Source organism: Phoenix dactylifera, chromosome 1 (assembly GCF_051530095.1).
Source record: "Phoenix dactylifera cultivar Ajwa chromosome 1, Ajwa_hap1_PhDact_Kaust_v1.1, whole genome shotgun sequence".
Classification (NCBI taxonomy): Eukaryota; Viridiplantae; Streptophyta; class Magnoliopsida; order Arecales; family Arecaceae; genus Phoenix; species Phoenix dactylifera.
The window spans coordinates 51338245-51358846 of NC_143190.1; the positions used below are offsets into that span (position 1 = coordinate 51338245).

Genomic DNA, 20602 nt, shown 5'->3' on the forward strand with positions numbered 1-20602 from the left:
AAATTTATGATCGGTATTGGGTTTATAATTTGTTGCCATCAGTATGTTGTTCCTAAATCAAGGTGAGATGTGCCTTTGATTGTTGGATTAGGATAACTCCTATTGGTGTTTGAGGGTCTCTTGTTGGATAAATCCAGTGGGATGCCATCATCTAGGTTGAAACTAAGGACAACAAATAGATCGGGTCGAACAAGATACGAATAAGATTGGATCCAAGATATATAAAAAAAAAGAATATTATCTTAAGCCTGACTTGTTTATTAAATAGGTCAAAATTCAGATCCGCATCCAGCTATTTTTTTTAAATAGATAATCTAACTTAATCTACAATAAATTGAAATAGTTAAGGACTGCCATCCCTGGGTGAAACCTATAAGTCCCATGCAGACGGACGCCAATTAAGTCAAAGTCAATTGGCCCGCAAATATAGCCTTAGAAATCGCTTGGACAATTTATTCCCTGTATCATGGTTGTGATCTACCCATCGTCAGAAGCAATCTCACATATGTGACCAAATCTAAAATGTCGACGAGTCCGCGTCCTGAGGATTTCCAAGTCCTCGGCGGCCCACTCGCGCCGAGACCATTCCACCCAACCTAGCGTGCAATCGAGGGCCGGTTTGGTCAATTTAAACAGTCCATTCCTTCTGACCAACTGCCGATTAGTTCCATATCCTCCCCCATCTCCGCGTTTCCTCCGCGGCTGCGCCGCGCTCATCTCCAATTCTTCATCCTTTGACATTCTTCCATCCCTCCTTCGAAGATTTCATAACCTCTCTCTAGGCTCCCGGGGCAATCGAACTCAAATCTTTTAAATCCCAGGGTTTTGCGACCCTAAATTGCTCCTGGCCTCGGAAGTGGAGTTCTTGAAATAGTCGGAATTTTGTGGGAGTTTAGTGGTTGGAATGGATATACTTGAAGCTTCGATCGTACATCACATTGCGCTGGTGTTGTTGGTGCTTTGGATCTTGTCGTCTTTGGGTTGGGCTAATCCGGTTGTTTTCTTCGTAGCTTTGTTTTATCTTTACAAGGTATGGCTACTTCCTCTGCTTTGCTTATGCTTTCGAGTCTTGTTAACTTCTGTTTATTTTACAGTGGTAAGAGAATCAGGTAGTAGAGTTTTGGGCGCAGGCCAATGATACATATTACAGAGAGTATATTTACTTAGCTCTAGATGATACCTATGCCATGTTCAGAAAGTAGTATATTGTTTATCAGAAACAGTCGGAAAATGACATAGAAATGCACTTTCTCAAAGATGAAAGCTGTGTAAAATGTTTGGCTGAAAGAGGAGGAAGAAACATTAGGATGTGAATTGGTGACTTGAGCAACAAAATCTCCACTAGTCCAATGTTAATTTGAATCGTCGATAATGCTGTAGACCTTCTCTACTAAATGCTACAAGCCAAAGATTGCCTCATCCTTCAATGCTCAGGACATCTCGATCTCCATATTTTGTTAGTCATCTGCTACTATTAAACAAAATAACACTTATAAGGCCTAAGTTCAAATTTTCAATGCCTGACAGCAGAACATTGTTATTATCCAATCCAAGCCATTAGTTGGAGACCTAACATACTGCTACTTTGTCCTTGTGTGTAAGTGAAGTCTTTTCTAAAGCGACAAATAAATTTGAATTTTGAACTATATTGTTTATTATGCATACCATGTAGAGGACTTAAATACATGCAGCAGGAGAAATAAATGCATGTTTCACTTCTCTTTTTTTTGTGTGTGTTTTGGATGTTGAAAGGGTGAGCCTTGGCACAACAGTAAGGTTGCTGCTGTGAAGGTCATGAGTTCGAAATATGAAAATAGCTGCTCTGGGATAATATTGCATACACCTGACCTTTTCCAGACCCCACAATAGCGGGAGCCTCATGCATTTGGCTACCCTTTGTGTGTTTTGGGTGTTTGTTCTATTTGCTATAAGGTTCCTAAACAGTCAGTGCTACATCTTCTTTAAAAGCTTTCAAACTTGATATCTCACCCAGTTGGCCAATATTGAGACGAGGCTGAGAAAATTTGGAAAGAACCAAGGTGCTCTAGGATCTAAGCCGATGCTTATCTTCTGTTTTAAGGATTTTTACTTTAATAATTAAAATTATTAAAACACTTTGACAAATCTTGGCCAATGTATTGATGTTGTACCTGCCAATATCTTGGGACATATCAGTTTATAAAAGCTGAGAGAGTAAGGGGTGAGATTTTACAGTGTTGTCTCAGTGAGCGGCTGATGCTGATACAAGCTGATGTCTCAAATTGAGGTGAACATTTTTGCTTGATATCCTTCCAATTTGTTACTTGTTAATTAGGTGGGATATAATAGTGTTGATGGCTTGTTTGGATTTCTGGCAATTTCGTTGGCCTTCTCGTGTTTCTCTGTCCGTATAACCCTTTTATACTTTGGTTCATAGGTTAATGAATGCTATCTACTTAGACTACGGAGGAGACTAGAGTTTGAGGGAAGAAAATCTGCCAACCAACTAAGGGTATTTATTTTCTGTACTAGTTTTGATTTCTAATCAACTACTTATCGTGTTATTTTTCATTCTTAGTATTCACTAATCTCCTCTGCATGTGCATCCACAGGTCTTATTGGTTCTCGATAAATGTCCATGTTCTACAGATTTAGCTTATATATTTCTTTTATCTACAGCTTTTTTCTGATTCAGAATCAGTACGATGGCTAAATCATGTGGTTGAAAAGGTTTGGCCTATATGCATGGAACAAATTGCATCACAGGAATTTCTCTTGCCCATCATACCATGGTTCTTGGAGAAGTACAAGCCTTGGACTGTTGTATGGCATCATCCTTTTATTTGTATCCACTTTAGTTTTTGACAGCAATTTATCTTCATCTGAATCATTGTCCTCTCCCCTGACTTTGCTGAGTGCGCAAATAGTTTTCACTATCATTCTTATTATGCATTTATAGTCCATTTAGATAAAAGATAGTGTTTTGTTGCATGCGCAGCGCAAGGCAGTTGTTCAGCACCTTTATTTGGGCAGGAGTCCACCAGTGTTTACAGGAATGCGGGTTATTCGTGAATCAACTGATGATGACCATTTGGTATGTAATTTGTCTATAAAATGACATTTATATCATATATGGTTGACATTTTGGTTCTATTTTTCACTTGCTGATGGAGATTGATGAGTTGTCGCAGGTTCTAGAGCTGGGCATGAACTTTCTATCGGCTGATGATATGAGTGCAATACTTGCAGTTCAATTAAGGAAAAGATTAGGTTTTGGAATGCGGGTGAAGATGCATGTGACGGGAATGCATGTTGAAGGAAAGGTGAGAAAATATTCAGGCATTTTCCTGTTTTAGTGGAAGTTTGTTAAATGTTGCTGCTGAATTATGTGGTGGTATATGCCAATTCATGATGATGAGTAATAGTATACAGGGGCCTATCAGACTTATCTCAGCTGGTTAGCAACCCTCTCCTCGTTGGAGAGGTCCTGAATTTGACTCAGGGTGCTGGCAATCCCACGATATTTTTGAGAAAAAAGGATGCAAGAAAATTCACTTATGAAAATGAGAAATCAGAAAGTGTAGGACATGATAGTACCTAGTTTTTCTCCTTGAATACAGTATCTATGTTGTCTCTTTGAAAACTGCAAATGTAATAATCATATGAGCATATAGTAGATTTTTTATTCTCCACATAATTAGTAGGCGAAGCACAAATCTGAACTCGGACATTCGTAATTAGTAGGTTACAAGAAACATTCACCTAGTTGATAGACTATTGGCATATTACAGCTTATCTTTATTTGGTTAGTCATATTTATGTACCTTTGTGTCATACAAATTAATAATGCTGTTGATTTAACTTAGTAAAGATCAACAAACAGGAAGCTAAGTTATGTGCATAAGAAATTCAATTGGAAAATCTGATTTCTAGCATTTTGAGTCCTACTTTTGTTTTTTGATTTGTTCTTCTTTCACCATTTCAACTTTTGATCAAGAAGGTATTCATATCGTTCCTTTCAAAAACCAAAAAGAAAAGAAAATTGTAAGAAGAGGCTGTAAAGCTTTTCTACTTATATTTTTACCTTTTATAAACGTTCAAGAAAAAATTCTTGAAGTTTACAATATCTCGAGACATTGCAATACTAACTTCTTTTTTTTTTGGGGGGAAAAAATTCTGTAGGTTCTGGTGGGAATGAAGTTCCTTAGACAGTGGCCCTTTCTTGGGCGTGTGAGAGTGTGTTTTCTTGAGCCACCATACTTTCAGATGACAGTAAAACCAATCTTTAATCATGGGATCGATGTTACTGAACTTCCAGGAATTGCAGGATGGCTTGTAAAATTTTTCTCTTAACATCTTTAATATGATCTATTCTTGCTGACTCCGGAATCCATTCAGTTTTAAATGTTCTTTTTTTGTATTTCTGCAGGATAAGATTTTGGCAGATGCATTTGAACAGACATTGGTTGAGGTTAGTTCTTTTAGTTGGTATTATGATATTGTGCTTGTTCTCTACACTTTGCATAACTTTGCTGAGGGGTTCATCATATCTTAGAATTTACTAGAAAAACCTAAGATAAGAATAAATTTAATTTATTAAGAGATTAAATTTTGCAATCTGAATTAGCATGTTGAACATTTTGTTGGATTTAGTACTATAAATCATTGCTTGATTGACAGCCTGACCCTAACAAAAGCTTTCTCATTTCAGCCTAATATGCTGGTTGTTGATGTGGAAAAATTTGCTTCAATGCCAACAGGTAAATAATTGTTAATTTGTTCAATCATTCCACGTATTGTAATTGTTGAACGACAATTCTAGGATTCTTCATCCCTATCCTAAAATGTTAAATGACCTACTTGACATTGTCACCCTTAATACCCCACTCGTGGATGTTGCAGGTCCCATAAGGGCTGCAGCATGTGATACAACTCAAGAACCATTAGTACCCAGATACCTTTAGAGTAATATGCTAATATAATGTTGCAGTTGTTTTGTTTGGGCAATACAAGCCTTGAAAGCAATTGCAGATCTACTCAGCAGTTGTGTGATATAACTTTTAGGATGCTAGATGATTATCAAAGTAGACCACTAAGAGCATTTGTTTGAGCTCATCCAATCATTTTGCATTTTTCGCATGAAGATCAAATTGTTTATACTGTTCTGTGGTGAAAGGAATCTTGAGTGATCCCTCTTTTATAACATTTTCTGCAAAGGCCAATTTCTGAATGTTGAGAGTGCTAGACACCAAATGTGGAAGAATGCAACGGTGAGATACCTAATACATGATATAGGGAAGAAACTGTTAGAGCTTCTGCAATCTGCAGGAGACATAAAACGGACCACCACTTTGGAACTTTTAAATTTTTCTTTTTGTATCATCATATATGTTTTTGATATCTGAAAATTGCTGAGAATTTTGACAACTGTTCTGAAACTTATGCTATGAATTTTCAGAGAGTTGGTTTACTGTTGACGAAAGACATCCAATTGCATTAGCTAAAGTGGAGATTATAGAGGCAACTGAAGTTAAACCATCAGATTTAAATGGTAGGTCTCGGTATGTTTGCTGGCCTCTGAAACAGATGGTTGCTCTTTTTTCAAATTATATTCCAGTTAAGTGAATTCCCATGAATTTGAGTTAAAGCTATCTTGCAGGGCTTGCGGATCCTTATGTCAAAGGTCAATTTGGCCCTTACAGATTCCAGACAAAGATTCAAAAGAAGACTCTAGCTCCAAAATGGCTCGAAGAGTTTAAGATTCCCATCACTTCTTGGGAAACACCTAACATCCTAGTTCTTGAAATTCGTGATAAGGATTTTGTCTTTGATGACATGCTCGGGTCTGTTCCTTGTTCCTCACCTCTGCTTCAGATGCTCTATATAGAATTTTAATGCGATATCATGCTCTTGTAGATTCTGGTATATACACTGTGTCACTCTTTCTTTAGATCCTTTCCTCTTTCAATTTAACCTGATAATCAGAAAAGTGTGTTTCAAAGAAAAAGATCAAGGGTTGTGGATCATCTTATACATGGATGATTTGTGAAATGACAGTTGAATACAGTAACAAGAATATGGGAGACAACTTCTACTTTCTGAGTCATTTCTGGCTTGGTATACTCGCATCATCCATTATTGATTGTACTGGTACTTTATAGCCTAACGGTCACGTTCATATGCTTAGTTTGATACTAAACCTGCAGCCTTCATATTTTTAAGTTTGTGTTTCGATGCATTTCAGGGTCTCTCGCATCTTGACACATCATGACCATGTCATTTCTGATTGCCGACAGTAGGTTCATCTTTATGCATTAAGATTTTTATGGTCTGCAGGGATTGTTCAATAGACATTGCTGATCTCAGGGGTGGGCAAAGACATGACAAGTGGCTGACCTTATGGAACATCAATACAGGGAGGTTGCACTTGGCAATTACCGTGCTTGATATCGATTCTAAAAAGGTATAGCCAATGCAGTGCTCTTGATGAAACAACACATGCTTAGAAATATTAAGGAGCTAGACCTTATTTTGACAGAAATCCTTGCAGGGGAAGGAGAAGTCCAGTGATGAAGGCTTATCGAAGACGGCAGAAACTGATTCTCCAGAATCAAACTCAATGGCTCAACACACTTGTACATCTTCTGAAGTAGGTAGAAAAATAGTGGATGAGTTTGAACCCATTAACATTGAAGGGCAACAGGAGACAGGAATGTGGATACATCACCCTGGGAGTTGTGCAGCTAAATCAGAAACCCGACTCCCTGGAGAGGACAGTGCTGGCAACGACAGCCCAAGATCATTAGCTTCTGAGTGCAGTGATACCAACAACGCCGAAAAATCATACAGGAATGATGTTCACGGTCTCCGCACAATTCGGAGAGGCCTGCACAAGTTTGGGAACAAATTCCACAGAGGCCAAAAGAATGAGAGTCCTAGTTAGTCATAAACAGGACAGGGTTCATCTGAAGTGGTTCGAAGGGTGGTTCTCACGCAGCAAATGGTACTTTCTAAGAAACAACCAGCTGGTAAATGGATGGGCTATTGCATGCCATCTGCCTTCGACCAGGAAAAAACTAATGCTAAAGACGAAAACAGTTCAAATGACTCTAAGAAATTGATGAGTACCAGGGAAATGTTCTGTTGGATAACACCTTTGGTTCTGTGAAAATTCCAGTTTTCCCTAATTACAACTGAGTACTTTGTTAAAAGAAGGTAATTGTGAAGTATACAGCATTAACCCTCTTACGTTGATCAACATTTGTTTTTATTGTAAATAGTATGTTGAAATATAAGTTTAATTTTATGAATAGCATGATTTTTTAATATTTAGCCTGACTCGAATGCATAAAGCTTGTGAAACCACTTTGCATATTATTGGCGATAATATGAGTTCAAGCAAAAGATATAACAAAATATTAGATTTAAAAAGTCCTAGATAACAATTCTAGCCGTCTATCTTTTATTTGTTGCAGCAAACATAGTTCATTTGTTAAGGGTGAAAGTGGACAAAATGATATTCGTATAAATTCATTTTCATATGTAAATCTATTTAAATATAGATAAAAATTTAAACACCATCCATATCCAAAAAAAAAAAAATTGAACAACTGCCATATCCATATCCGAATAGCCAATTTTTTTAATAACCTATTTAATTTTATACAGTAATCATAAATTTTTAAGAAAAATATATAACTACATGCTATTAACTTAATTTATTGTCTACTTAAAAATATCTTTGATTTTATAGTTGTAAAGTTTAATTATCTAAATTATATTTATTTTTATATTCATATTTTTAGTATTTTATCTGCATCTATATTTGAATTTCTACTTATGGCTAATATTCGTATTCTCAAACAAAATTGTTGGGGGAATACGGTTTTCCCCCAGTAATACAATAACCCTTCCACCGGAAGACTATGTAGTCGACGACCCCGGACGACTGAGGTCGGCGCCCGACCCCAGAACGTCCGATCCCGGATCATCCGACCTAGAGGACTTCCGACCTCAAAGGCTTGTCTTTGTCAACCACCTGCCGCGGCCGTACCTCTCCGAGGTCCGGCCAAGGGCCATATCCTGCCACTGCCCCAGCATTTATTACACATGATCCCGGCAAATCCCCAGTTCACGCAACAATTAATGTGAATCTCCGGCCTACGCAACAATTAATGTGAATCTCCGGCCTACGCAACAATTAATGCGCGTGGCTCCTTTCATCTACGGATCCTCAGCTCTCCACGGCAAATCAGCTCGGCAGAGTCCTGTCCGCCATGATAAGTCTGATCCCAGCCTCACCGCCGACATCAACGCAATGATTCACCCGATCGCGTGACGGCTCAGGTCGTACGACGGCCTTACCTCCGACATCAGTATAATTATCTACTTGTCCGTGCATCAGATCAAGCAACGTGCCGAGCTGTACGACGGCCTTGTCCGGTCACATCGCAGGTAAACCCCCCTATAAAAGGGAACCGTGCTTCTCAAGGGCGGGGGGGGGGGGGGGGGGGGGGGGACAGAGAGAGAGAAAGAAGAAAGCACTACTGCTCCCATTTTCTTTGAACACTATTTTGCCCCCTCTGACTTAAGCATCGGAGGGCCGGCGCCGGAAGACCCGGCCACCGGCTTTTCTGCAGGCACCCCGACAGAGGACGCCGCCCGCCGACGCATCGCTACTCCCTCGCGTCCGCCGACAGCTCCCCCTCCTCGACGGACGATCGCCCCCGGGTCCAATTTTCAGCAACAGTTGGCGCTAGAGGAAGGGACCGAGTAGCGATCATGAAGTTGAGAAGCAAGGGAGCCTCCAACATCTCCCGGCGTCCCCCGCAAAGTCCTGGACGCTCCGTCCAGAATTCTCCAACTCCGGCTGACCCAGTTCCTCAGGTCCAGCCGGAACAGTTCAATGCCCTGGTACAGCAAGTCCAGGCCCTGGCCGCCGCCGTCCAAGGCTTACGGCGCGAGGAGGCTTTACCAACGCTTCCCCCGCAGGCCCAGGTCCTGCCGGAATTTCCTCCCAACGGCCCGGTTCTCCCAGGCCAGAATTTGCATGGCTCCTCCAGAGCCAACAACGAAGAGCGGACTTCCCCCCAGAGGGAGCTACCGGGGGAAGATTTCAACAGAAGACCCCAGCCTTCTGAGGCTGAGTCAGCCCCAGACCACCGCGAACCGGCGCAGATCACGGCGACAATTCCGCGGGCGGGGGAGCTCGACCGAAAAGTTGAGCATCTGGAGCTCCAGATTGCGGCGCTCCACAGCAAGAAGGCGAGGCAAGAGGGAGACTTTGAGTTCACTACCAAGTCCCCCTTCTCCCGCCAGATCGAGGACGAGCCGGTTCCCGCGAGGTTCAAAATGCCTCAGGTAGAGCCCTATAGCGGAATCACCGACCCTCTCGACCACTTGGAGAGCTATCGGGCCCTCATGGCCCTACAAGGGTCCTCGGAAGCCATGCTTTGCAAGGCCTTCCCAGCAACCCTCCGAGGGACCGCTCGGCTTTGGTTCTCTGGGCTGAAGTCGAACACGGTATCCTCTTTTGAGCAACTCAGCAGGCAGTTCGCCACTAATTTTGCTGCCAGCCGACGCCAACGACGGACGTCAGATTCCCTCTTGGACATCAAACAGAAGGAGGGGAAATCCCTTAAGGAGTACCTGGACCGCTTTACCGCCGCCACCTGGGAAGTTCGCGAGCTAGACCAGTCAATAGCCATGTCGGCTTTGAAGACTGGGGTTCGCTCCTACCGATTCCTCTTCTCCATCGAGAAGAGCTTTCCGGCCGACTTCACCGAGATGCTGGCCCGAGCCCGGAAGTACGCCAAGGCCGAGGAGGTCGTCGCCTCCAGGCGGGGAGCAATTGAGCCCGCCTCAAAGAAGCAGAAGAAACGCCGCGAGGAACGCGGCCGACAAAGAAGTCGATCTCCCCGTCGAGAGAAGAATCTCCCCCGGCTGAGGAGCCCGCCCCGGCAGCAGGGACGACCTCAGCAGAGGACCCCCCCTCGACCGAGGTCTCCACCACGGCCTCGGACGTACACGGGGAGGTACGAGAACTACACGCCTGTCAATGCTCCTCGGGCCGAGATCCTGATGGAAATCGAGGGTCGGGACTTCTTCCGACCCCCGCCTCCTATGCGAGACACGGGAGTTCCCCGTAATCCCAGGAAGTACTGTCGCTTCCATCGGGACCGTGGGCACGACACGGAGGACTGCTTCCAGCTCCGGGACGAGATAGAAGCACTCATCCGTCGGGGAGTACTCAACCGGTTCGTGAGGAACCGACATGAGGAAAGGAGGCCGGCGGAGAATACCATACCGTCCGAGAATCTGGACGGCAACAGGCCCATTGCCGGCACCATCAACATGATTGGGAGGGCCTCGGCAGGAACGGCCGCCCAGAGAGCACCTCCGAAGCGCCCACGCACTGTTGAAGTCATCTCGTTCTCGGACGAGGACTTAGAAGGGGTCGAGACCCCTCATGATGACGCTGTGGTCATCTCTATGATTATAAATAGGTTTGATGTAAAGCGTGTCCTAGTTGACAATGGAAGTTCAGCCAACGTTTTGTATTATCATGCCTACCAAAAAATGGGGTTGCCAGAAGGACATCTCCGGAGAATTAATGCCCCACTGGTTGGGTTCACTGGGGATTCAGTCCCAGTTGAATGTGAGGCTAGCTTCCTTGTCACGGTTGGCCTCGCTCCCCGGGAGAGCACTGTGAGGACGGACTTCCTGGTGGTCCGTCTGCCCTCGGTCTACAACGCCATCCTTGGGCGCCCGGGGCTAAACACCCTTCGAGCCGTAGTTTCAACCCGCCATCTGCTCATGCGGTTCCCCACCGGCCAAGGAATAGGCGAGGTCCGTGGAGACCAGCTGGTTGCCAAGCAATGCTACATGGCGGCCCACGGAGTAAAGCGACCAACCGGAGCAACGATTCAGCCGACGGACCCCTCATTACCCATAGAAACCCTCGATGCGAGGGACACCCCTTGGAAGAAGCAAGTAGAGCCCGGTGAGCTTCTTGTTCAAGTTCCACTACGAGAAAATTTTCCTGAGCTAACTGTGCAGGTCGGCTCCGGCCTTGGCGCCTGCGAGAGGGACCACCTCGTCAGCTTCCTGTGGGACAACGCTGACGTCTTCGCCTGGTCGCCCGCGGATGTGCCAGGAATTGACCCTGAGGTCATGGTCCATCGGCTCCAGGTGAAGCCAACTAGCAGACCTGTGAAGCAGAAGAAAAGGGGCTCCGCCCCAGAACGACAACGGGCTGCGGCTGAGGAGGTGGACAAACTCCTCGGAGCCGGCTTCATCCGGGAGGTCTCCTACCCGGACTGGCTCGCCAACGTAGTCCTCGTAAAGAAGGCCAATGGGAAATGGCGTATGTGCGTGGACTACACCGACCTGAACAAGGCCTGTCCGAAAGACAGCTTCCCCCTCCCGAGCATCGACCAGCTCGTCGACTCCACCTCAGGACACCAACTGCTAACTTTTATGGACGCCTTTTCAGGGTATAATCAAATCCGAATGGCGCCGGAAGACGAGGAAAAGACGGCCTTCATCACCGACAAGGGCACCTACTGCTACAAGGTGATGCCCTTCGGCCTGAAGAATGCTGGAGCCACCTATCAGAGGCTGGTCAGCCAAATTTTCAAAGATCAGATCGGCCGAAATATGGAAGTCTACGTGGACGACATGCTGGTAAAAAGCCGAGCGGCGGAACACCATATAGCCGATCTCAACGAGACATTCACCAAGCTCAGGAGATACCAAATGAAGCTCAACCTGGCGAAGTGTGCGTTCGGGGTCACCACGGGCAAGTTCCTGGGTTTCATAGTGACCCAGCGCGGAATTGAAGCCAACCCGGAGAAAATTCGGGCACTGCAAGAGATGTCGCCTCCGAAGACAGTTAAGGAGGTGCAGCGGCTCGCAGGGCGAGTTGCCGCCTTGGGAAGGTTCGTCTCTCGGTCAGCCGAGCGCTGCCTCCCTTTCTTCAAAAGCCTCAAACGGCCGAAAGACTTTCGGTGGTCAGAAGAATGCCAGCAAGCCTTTGAAGAGCTCCGGAGCCTTCTGGCCTCTCTCCCGCTGCTCACCAAGCCCCAGAAGGGCGAGGTTCTTTATCTATACCTGGCCGTCTCCCCGGCCGCAGTGAGCTCAGTCCTCGTCCGGGAAGAGGACAAGCTCCAAAAGCCGGTCTATTACACCAGCCGGGTTCTCAGGGATGCTGAGACCCGATATTCTAAACTTGAGAAGACCATCTTCGCCCTCATCATCTCGGCTCGGAGACTCAGGCCTTACTTCCAAGCCCACACAATAGCTATATTGACCGACCAGCCTATGAAGCAAATATTGCAAAGGTCGGATCGTGCGGGGAGGATCGCCAAATGGGCGGTCGAGCTCGGAGAATTCGACCTCGAATATCGGCCCAGGCCGGCTATCAAGGCCCAAATACTCGCCGACTTTATCATGGAATGTACCCTGCCGGACGACCCCGAGTTGCCACCCGTATCCGCGGAGGAAGCCCCGAGGCAGCCATGGGTCCTGCACTCGGACGGGTCTTCAACCTCGGGGGGTAGCGGAGCCAGACTCATCCTCACCAGTCCAGACGGAGTGGTGGCCGAGCAAGCCCTGCGCCTCGAATTCCCGGCCTCGAATAACGAGGCCGAGTATGAGGCTCTCATCGCCGGGCTCAAGCTGGCGAAAGAACTGAAAGTGGAAGACCTGACGGCCTTCAGCGACTCCCAGCTGGTAGTGAACCAGATCCAAGGAGACTTTGAAGCTAAAGAGCCATCCATGCAAAAGTATCTCCAAAAGGTGCGGGAACTTACGTCTGTCCTGAATTCTTTCAATATTCAGTACATTCCCAGAGCGGAAAACCTCAGGGCAGACCAGCTGTCCAAATTGGCAACCTCCCGCATGAGCGAGCTTCCCAAGGGAACAACGCTCGAGTATCTTCAGATCCCCAGCACGGAGGAACCCGAGCCCACCATGTGCATCGACTCCGAGCCAAGCTGGATCGATGGGCTCGTCTGCTACCTCCAAGACGGGACCTTGCCTCATGACGAGATGGAGGCTCGCCGAATCAAGCGCCAAGCCCCCCGGTATGTCTTGTACGAGAATAGGCTTTATCGACGATCATTTACTTCTCCCCTTCTCAGATGCCTCCGCCCCTCCGAGGCGGACTATGCCCTCCGAGAGGTCCATGAAGGGATCTGCGGAAATCACCTGGGGGGTCGGGCACTGGCCCATAAGATCCTGCGGCAAGGATATTACTGGCCCACGCTCCAGAAAGATGCGACGGATTTCGTCCGGAGGTGCGATCGGTGTCAACGAAACGCCAATATCCAGCACCGACCTTCGGCCCTGCTGACTTCCATCATCGCCCCCTGGCCGTTTGCCCAATGGGGGATCGACATCCTGGGGCCCTTTCCCCTAGCCTTCGGACAAAGAAAGTTTCTGGTCGTCTCCATCGACTACTTCACCAAATGGGTCGAGGCCGAACCCGTCGCCCGGATTACCGAGCAAAAGATGCGGGACTTCGTGTGGAAGTCCATAATTTGCAGATTCAGACTACCCCGTATCCTTATATCCGACAATGGTCGGCAATTCGATAATGTCCATTTCAGGAAATTTTGCTCTGAGCTCGGCATCGACCACCGCTTCACCTCGGTCGCTCATCCCCAGACAAACGGGGAAACCGAGGTAACTAACCGCACTATTTTGCAGGGACTCAAGGCTAGGCTTGATCGGTCCAAAGGACAGTGGGTCGAGGACTTGTACAACGTCCTCTGGGCGCATCGGACTACTTTCCGACTGCCCACAGGAGAGACTCCCTTCAACCTAGCATACGGCACTAAAGCCGTCATCCCGCTAGAGATCGGCCTTTCTTCTCCAAGGGTGGAGCACTACGACCCTGACACCAATTCCTCCCAGCTCAGGGGCAACTTGGACCTCGTTGAAGAGACACGAGAGGTCGCCCGGGTTCGTATGGCAAGATACCAACAGAGAACGGCCCAATACTACAACTCCAGAGTCAAGTCCAAGCTCTTCAAAGTGGGGGACCTCGTCCTCAGAAGAGCCGAGGCTTCTCAACCGACCGAGCAAGGAAAGCTCGCCCCAAATTGGGAAGGGCCGTATCAAATCGCCCGGGTACAACGACCAGGGGCGTACAAATTGAAGTCCCTGAAGGGGACTCTGATCCCGCGAAGCTGAAACTCTGAGAATCTACGAGTGTACTACCAATGAAACCCCATGGGGTTTAAGACAATCGGGACCATAGATTCAATCTCTTTTCTGCGAATGAATCGCCTACTTCAATGATTACAATTCTCTTCTAATGTTGGGTCGTTTTGTGATCCTCAGATTCCTCGACTGAGATAGGGATGCCCCGAGGTTCGACCGTAGAGTCCCAAACTCTCTCGACCTCGGGAAGTATCGCAGGACGATGAGACATCGGCTTGGCGCAAGATCCCTCGACTAAGGTCGGGATACCCCGAGGGTCGACCGTAGAGAACCAGACTCCCTCGACCTCGGGAAGCGTCGCAGGTCGGTAGAGCGTGCCCAGACCCACCGGTCTGACGAACGATCCCTCGACTAAGGTCGGGATGCCCCGAGGGCCGACCGTAGAGAACCAGACTCCCTCGACCTCGGGAAGCGTCGCAGGTCGGTAGAGCGTGCCCAGACCCACCGGCCTGACGAACGATCCCTCGACTAAGGTCGGGATGCCCCGAGGGCCGACCGTAGAGAACCAGACTCCCTCGACCTCGGGAAGCGTCGCAGGTCGGTAGAGCGTGCCCAGACCCACCGGCCTGACGAACGATCCCGCGACTAGGGTCGGGATGCCGCGAGGGTCGACCGTAGAGAACCAGACTCCCTCGACCTCGGGAAGCGTCGCAGGTCGGTAGAGCGTGCCCAGACCCACCGGCCTGACGAACGATTCCTCGACTAAGGTCGGGATGCCCCGAGGGTCGACCGTAGAGGACCAGACTCCCTCGACCTCGGGAGGCACCACAGGTCAGCAAAGCGCCCACAGACCCGCCGACCTAACGCGAGATCCCTCGACCAAGGTTGGGGCGCCCCGAGGTCCGACCATAGGGTCTCAAGCCCCCTCGACCTCGCAAAGAGCTACAAATCAATAAAGTCTCCCCAAATCCTCTCAACCTCGGCGGGTGCCGTCGGGTCCGTGAGAAGCCCGAGCCCCCCTTAAAGTCAAAAATGACTCCGGAGGTCGACGAGGAAGGGAGGCAACCTACTCCGCCATGTGAAGCACAACTCTGAAAAGGCAAGAGGTACATCTAACTCGACGCCCTCCTTGTCAAATTTTATCTACATACTGCTAAGCGAAATCTCATCCAACGTTGGAGTCTTATCTCGCCCCAAAGCCGGGCTTCTCCAATGGGTCGGCTTAAGACCGATCTCCTAACCACATTATGCATGCTCCGCTCATCAAGTCTCCACAATTTGTACAAAGTCTTCATAAATTAGGGCCCAACACAGCCCCCATGCCCAGACTCTGATGTCAACTCGTGAAGATAACCTCAAAGGCCGAGGTGTTCCTTACAGGCCCCAACCCCGCTCGCCTGAATCTCGGCAGAGTCCGAGGGCAATGACTATGAAAAACCTGGCGACGATGTGACTATTGGCCTAAGCTCCCCTTTAGGGGACAACTTTCTTACGGGCCTGCGCCCCAAGAGCCAGGCTCAAAAGCTTGGCCGAGCACCTCGGTAGCGACCCATGTAGGTCTAGCGCGGCCCCACTTGGGGGCCCGAAGCTCGAACCCGGTGCCATGAGAACCTAAAAGCCGAACTTGGCAACCTCTGCAACCTACGAATCCGAGCTACAAGACTTGGTGAAATTTCCTAAAGTCTAAGCTCGGAGCCCCCCCTAGCTAGCATAATCAGAGTTCGGACACTTATACACACCAGAAGAAAGGTAAGACATGGCCAAAGAACATGTCTTTATTAATATTATCTGAAGGCTCGGATACGAAGTCGAGAGTCGGCAGAAGTACCGACCTCGTTTGTGAGTGAAAAAGGCAGAGAAGAAGAATAAATGTAGAAGTGAAAGAAAAAGCTTTCATTGATGAAACGCCAAAAGGCTAAGTACAAAACTAGAGGCCGGCCTTTTACAAAGTTGTAGGCCGACCTCGTTTACAATGAACATAGAAAAAACCGAAGTCCTAAGAGGCGGCGGCTTCATTAGCATCGCCCTCGTCGTCTACAGGAATGACCTGCGGGTCTTCAGTAGGCGCGGGCTCAGGGTCTTGAGCGGGCGCGGGCTCAGGGTCTGCGGCAGGGGCCTCGGCCGGCGCCGCGGGAACAACCTCGCTGGTTTCATGAGGTATGGCCTCCGCCCTCACCGGTTCAGCTGCCACGGCTCCGGCCTCAGCAAGGTCCTCCTCGGACATGAGGGCAGCGGGGATATCGTCGTCGTCGTCGGAGCCGTACCCGAACCTCATCCTCGGACGGATCGTCGAGAGGTCGAACTGGGGGCATATCCGAGCCATCTGCTTCCGGTAGTTGTCAAAGCCCCGGAGGAACCCGTCCACAGTCTCCTCCTCTAACATATCGCGGAACTCTTCTGACTCCTTGAAGAGTTCCACTGCGTTCTCGGCCCGCTCGAGCGCCCTCTTCTCCCGGGCCTCGAGCTGCTCGATCTTGAGGCGGAAGACCCCAGCCTCGTACTTCAGACCCGCGACCTCGGACTGGGCCTCCCCCAGGCGCGCCTCCGAGGCACGCAGGGCCGATTTCGTCAACGAATGGGCGACCCTCTCCTCTTCGAGCACCTCGACCATGGCGAGTCGCCCGGCCTCGGTGGCTTCCCTTCACGCTTCGGCTTCGGCCAGCGCGGCCTCCAGCTCAGCGACCCTCTTCTTGGCCGGCTCCAACTGCCGGCTGAGTCGTCGAGTCTCCGCCTGACAACTTTGGGCAATAAACACCAGGGAGTCGACTTCATGGATACGCTGCAAAAGAGGAAAAAAGAAGAAGAAAGCAACTATAAGTAAAAAGCAGGCAGTGTATGCATAAGTTAGTAGCCAATGAGAGGCAATAGCTCACCCGAACAGTATTACAGTAGGTACTGTCGACGATCTCTTCCAGCGACGCCCTCCGGAACTCGGCCCGGTCCGCTGGAAGCATGGCGTGCCGATATACCGCGCGCGCGGTATCGGCATCGTGGAAGGCCGAGCTCCCCTCAAGGATTGGGGACCCCGGCTCGGCTGACCTCCCCGCCTGATCCCTCGGGGAGCTCGGCTCGCCCGAGCTGGGGACCTCGGGGCCCCTGCTCGGCCCGGGCTCTGAAGGCCGCAGTCGGATCACCATCGGTCCTCCCCGCTGGGCGACAGGGGTAGGACGGAGTGGGGCTGCCGAGCCCGCATCGCCGGTATCTGGCGCCCGCAGAGACCCCCGCCTCCGGGCCTCCCGTCCCGGCCGAGGTGGAAGCAGCGGCCGACTTCGACTTCTTCCGGGGCTGAGGGATGGCCCCGCCGGCCTCGGCCTCTCGCCTCTTTAGCCGAGAAAAGAGGGATGTGCTGCTAGTCGGCATGTGGGGGATGTCTGAAACCAAAAAATTTTTCGAGTGTCAGACCAGTGTTAACGAAAAGAAGAAATAGGTAAAAATAGGACGAGACAACTATTCTTACCCTCGGGGCGCGCCGAGCTCAAGCCCACGCTCGCCAAGGCGGCCTCCCGTAGGAGCTCGGTTAGGTTGAATCCTTTCCCGAGGGCCCGTAGGGAGTCCAAGACCCTCAGCTCCCTCCCCGAGGGATCGGAGAGCCTGTTGAGAGTTTTCAACCGAGGATGCCCCCACCTCGGGTTGAACCCCCACGGCACCTCGGATGCAAGAAAGAAAAATTTCCCCTTCCACTCATGAATAGAGGAAGGGGCACCCTGGAAGAGCGACATACCGCCCCGAAAGGCGAAGTATAGCCACTCTGCATCCGTCGGGTTTTTCTTTAATAAAAAACATCGGCGGAAAATGCTCACCGAGATTGAAATCCCGTGCGCGAGGCACAAGGACAAGAACCCGATGATAGTTCTCCACGAGTTCGGAGCAAGCTGTGCTGGGATGAGTTGATACTCCACCAGCAAGTTGTTCACGAACTCGTGAACAGGGAACCGCAGGCCGGCCCAGAGCGTCTCGCGGTAAATCGCGATCCGACCTGGGGGCGGCCGCGTCACCCTGTCTTCCGGCCCTGCAGTTTCGAGACGAAACCCGGGCTGGAAGAAGAACCGGGAGCGGATTAACTCCAGCTCCTCCCTCGATAAGCTCGACCCTACCTCCTCCGGACCAAGACCCATTTTTTTAGAAAATTGAAGTAAACTAAAAGATGAGAGGAGTAGGTAGGAGAAGAAGGGAAACCCTAAATAACACGGGGCAAGAACCTACGGAAAGAGTCGCCGGAAACCGCTCCGGGGACCGTCGGCAAAGTATTGTTAGGAGAGAGAATGGAGGTAGGGACGACAAAAGCAAAGGGCGACCAAATAGGACTATTAGGGCAGACTCGAGGGGCTTATATAGACCCCCCTAACGGCCCGGATTGGCGGGCTTAGTTCCCATCCCCCGTCCAGATTGCGCCAGGTGTCAACCTCGGAACCCGAAGCACCGCATTCACTCCGGATCAATATCCCGGGTACGCAACCGAGGCGCCGTCCCATCGGATCTCACGGCCTCATCATAGGCCCACTGAACCGGATCACCTTAAAAGACGAGCGGACATCACCTCCGCTCCCTTCATTTAATAAGCCTTAGGGACACGTGGAGCGCCGAGATAACCCCAGCCTCCCAGATCGTTATTCCGCCAATACGAAATCGGAAACGTCCGACCTCAGATCATGCCACGTGCTCATTTCGAAGCGCGAAACGGTGTACCTATTTAAGGAGGCGGCTTCGATTATAAGGTCGAGGCGCCACCTCATCGGGCCTAGGGAGCCTCGTTATGAGCTCGCCGTACAAAGCGATCTCGGAGATCTAAAGGGCGTAATCATCATGGCTGCTTCGAGATACGTAAGGGTGCAGACCCCGTCATAAGTCCGCTGTATAAAGCGATCTCGACGGGCCAAAGGGCGCAGCCCACGCCATAACTACCTCGAAATGCCTAAGGGCGCGGACCTCATCATAAATCCACCACATGAAGCGACCTCGAAGGTTCAAAAGGCGCGGACTTCGTTACAGAAGCTTTAGGGGTGCGGGCGTGATCCCCTTCGACCTCGATAACCACGATAACAACTTCTACTTCCCACGTCCGAGCCTGCAGCTCGAACTCGGAAGTCGGGGGTAGTGTTGGGGGAATACGGTTTTCCCCCAGTAATACAATAACCCTTCCACCGGAAGACTATGTAGTCGACGACCCCGGACGACGGAGGTCAGCGCCCGACCCCAGAACGTCCGATCCCGGATCATCCGACCTAGAGGACTTCTGACCTCAAAGGCTTGTCTTTGTCAACCACCTGCCGCGGCCGTACCTCTCCGAGGTCCGGCCAAAGGCCATATCCTGCCACTGCCCCAGCATTTATTACACATGATCCCGGCAAATCCCCAGTTCACGCAACAATTAATGTGAATCTCCGGCCTACGCAACAATTAATGTGAATCTCCGGCCTACGCAACAATTAATGCGCGTGGCTCCTTTCATCTACGGATCCTCAGCTCTCCACGGCAAATCAGCTCGGCAGAGTCCTGTCCGCCATGATAAGTCTGACCCCAGCCTCACCGCCGACATCAACGCAATGATTCACCCGATCGCGTGACGGCTCAGGTCGTACGACGGCCTTACCTCCGACATCAGTATAATTATCTACTTGTCCGTGCATCAGATCAAGCAACGTGCCGAGCTGTACGACGGCCTTGTCCGGTCACATCGCAGGTAAACCCCCCTATAAAAGGGAACCGTGCTTCTCAAGGGCGGGGGGGGGGGGGGGGGGGACAGAGAGAGAGAAAGAAGAAAGCACTACTGCTCCCATTTTCTTTGAACACTATTTTGCCCCCTCTGACTTAAGAATCGGAGGGCCGGCGCCGGAAGACCCGGCCACCGGCTTTTCTGCAGGCACCCCGACAGAGGACGCCGCCCGCCGACATATTGCTACTCCCTCGCGTCCGCCGACAGCTCCCCCTCCTCGACGGACGATCGCCCCCGGGTCCAATTTCCAGCAACAAAAATAAATATGGATATAAATATATCCAACTTTTAGCTCTATCCTTTGTCCTGACAAATCCCGCGGGAATTCTTATCTTCTCGTAGCTCTGTGCATCCTGTTACGCCAATACAAAATCATTGAGCCTTCTAAACTCTTAGCTAGAGTAGTTCTTCAGGGCTTTTAAAAATTGAGATTTCTAAACTCGTATTCTCCTGAATATACATAACTTTATGCTTTCTAGATTTGAGAGGAAAAAAGAATATTGTTACATGAATTGTTCCAGATGCTTGCTACCACGTAATATATGTTTCTAAGAAGCTAAATTTTATGATATCAGTATCTTTTACGGGCTTCTGCAACCAGTATTCTTGTGCTTCAGTGCAAACATGGCGGGCAGTTTCTTACTATTTTTCTATGTTTTTTTTTGGGTTGTATAAAAGCAATAGCCATGGTTACTGGATGCTCCATTAGTCAGCTATGCAAAACCTTGTTGCAAAGCCACAAAA

The 20602-nt window shown here is 49.2% G+C and overlaps 1 protein-coding gene across 5 annotated transcripts; it reads left to right on the forward strand.

Moving 5' to 3' along the window:
• The first annotated feature begins 642 nt into the window (after nucleotides 1–642).
• LOC103722678 (C2 domain-containing protein At1g53590-like) lies at nucleotides 643–7088 on the forward strand. 5 transcript variants are annotated; one of them, XM_008813318.6, is made up of 12 exons: nucleotides 647–1030; nucleotides 2417–2491; nucleotides 2659–2802; nucleotides 2978–3073; nucleotides 3171–3302; nucleotides 4162–4314; nucleotides 4409–4450; nucleotides 4691–4739; nucleotides 5438–5530; nucleotides 5639–5822; nucleotides 6316–6442; nucleotides 6518–7088. In XM_008813318.6, the coding sequence occupies exons 1-12, from the start codon at nucleotides 905–907 to the stop codon at nucleotides 6920–6922; spliced, it is 1626 nt and encodes a 541-aa protein (XP_008811540.4). In that variant the 5' UTR covers nucleotides 647–904; the 3' UTR covers nucleotides 6923–7088. The 5 variants fall into 5 exon arrangements, with proteins under 5 accessions (XP_088561817.1, XP_088561820.1, XP_008811540.4 ...); XM_008813319.6 differs by having other exon boundaries at nucleotides 648–1030; nucleotides 6530–7088; XM_088705688.2 differs by having other exon boundaries at nucleotides 1010–1030; nucleotides 2592–2802.
• Nucleotides 7089–20602: the final 13514 nt, after the last annotated feature.

Excerpts from the sequence above, each read along its gene's own strand:
- LOC103722678 (XM_008813318.6), top strand. The coding sequence starts at position 905 with ATGGATATACTTGAAGCTTCGATCGTACATCACATTGCGCTGGTGTTG. Across the intron at positions 2,803-2,977 it reads AGTACAAGCCTTGGACTGTT|CGCAAGGCAGTTGTTCAGCA; the intron begins GTATGGCATCAT and ends TTGCATGCGCAG. Across the intron at positions 5,531-5,638 it reads TAAACCATCAGATTTAAATG|GGCTTGCGGATCCTTATGTC; the intron begins GTAGGTCTCGGT and ends GCTATCTTGCAG.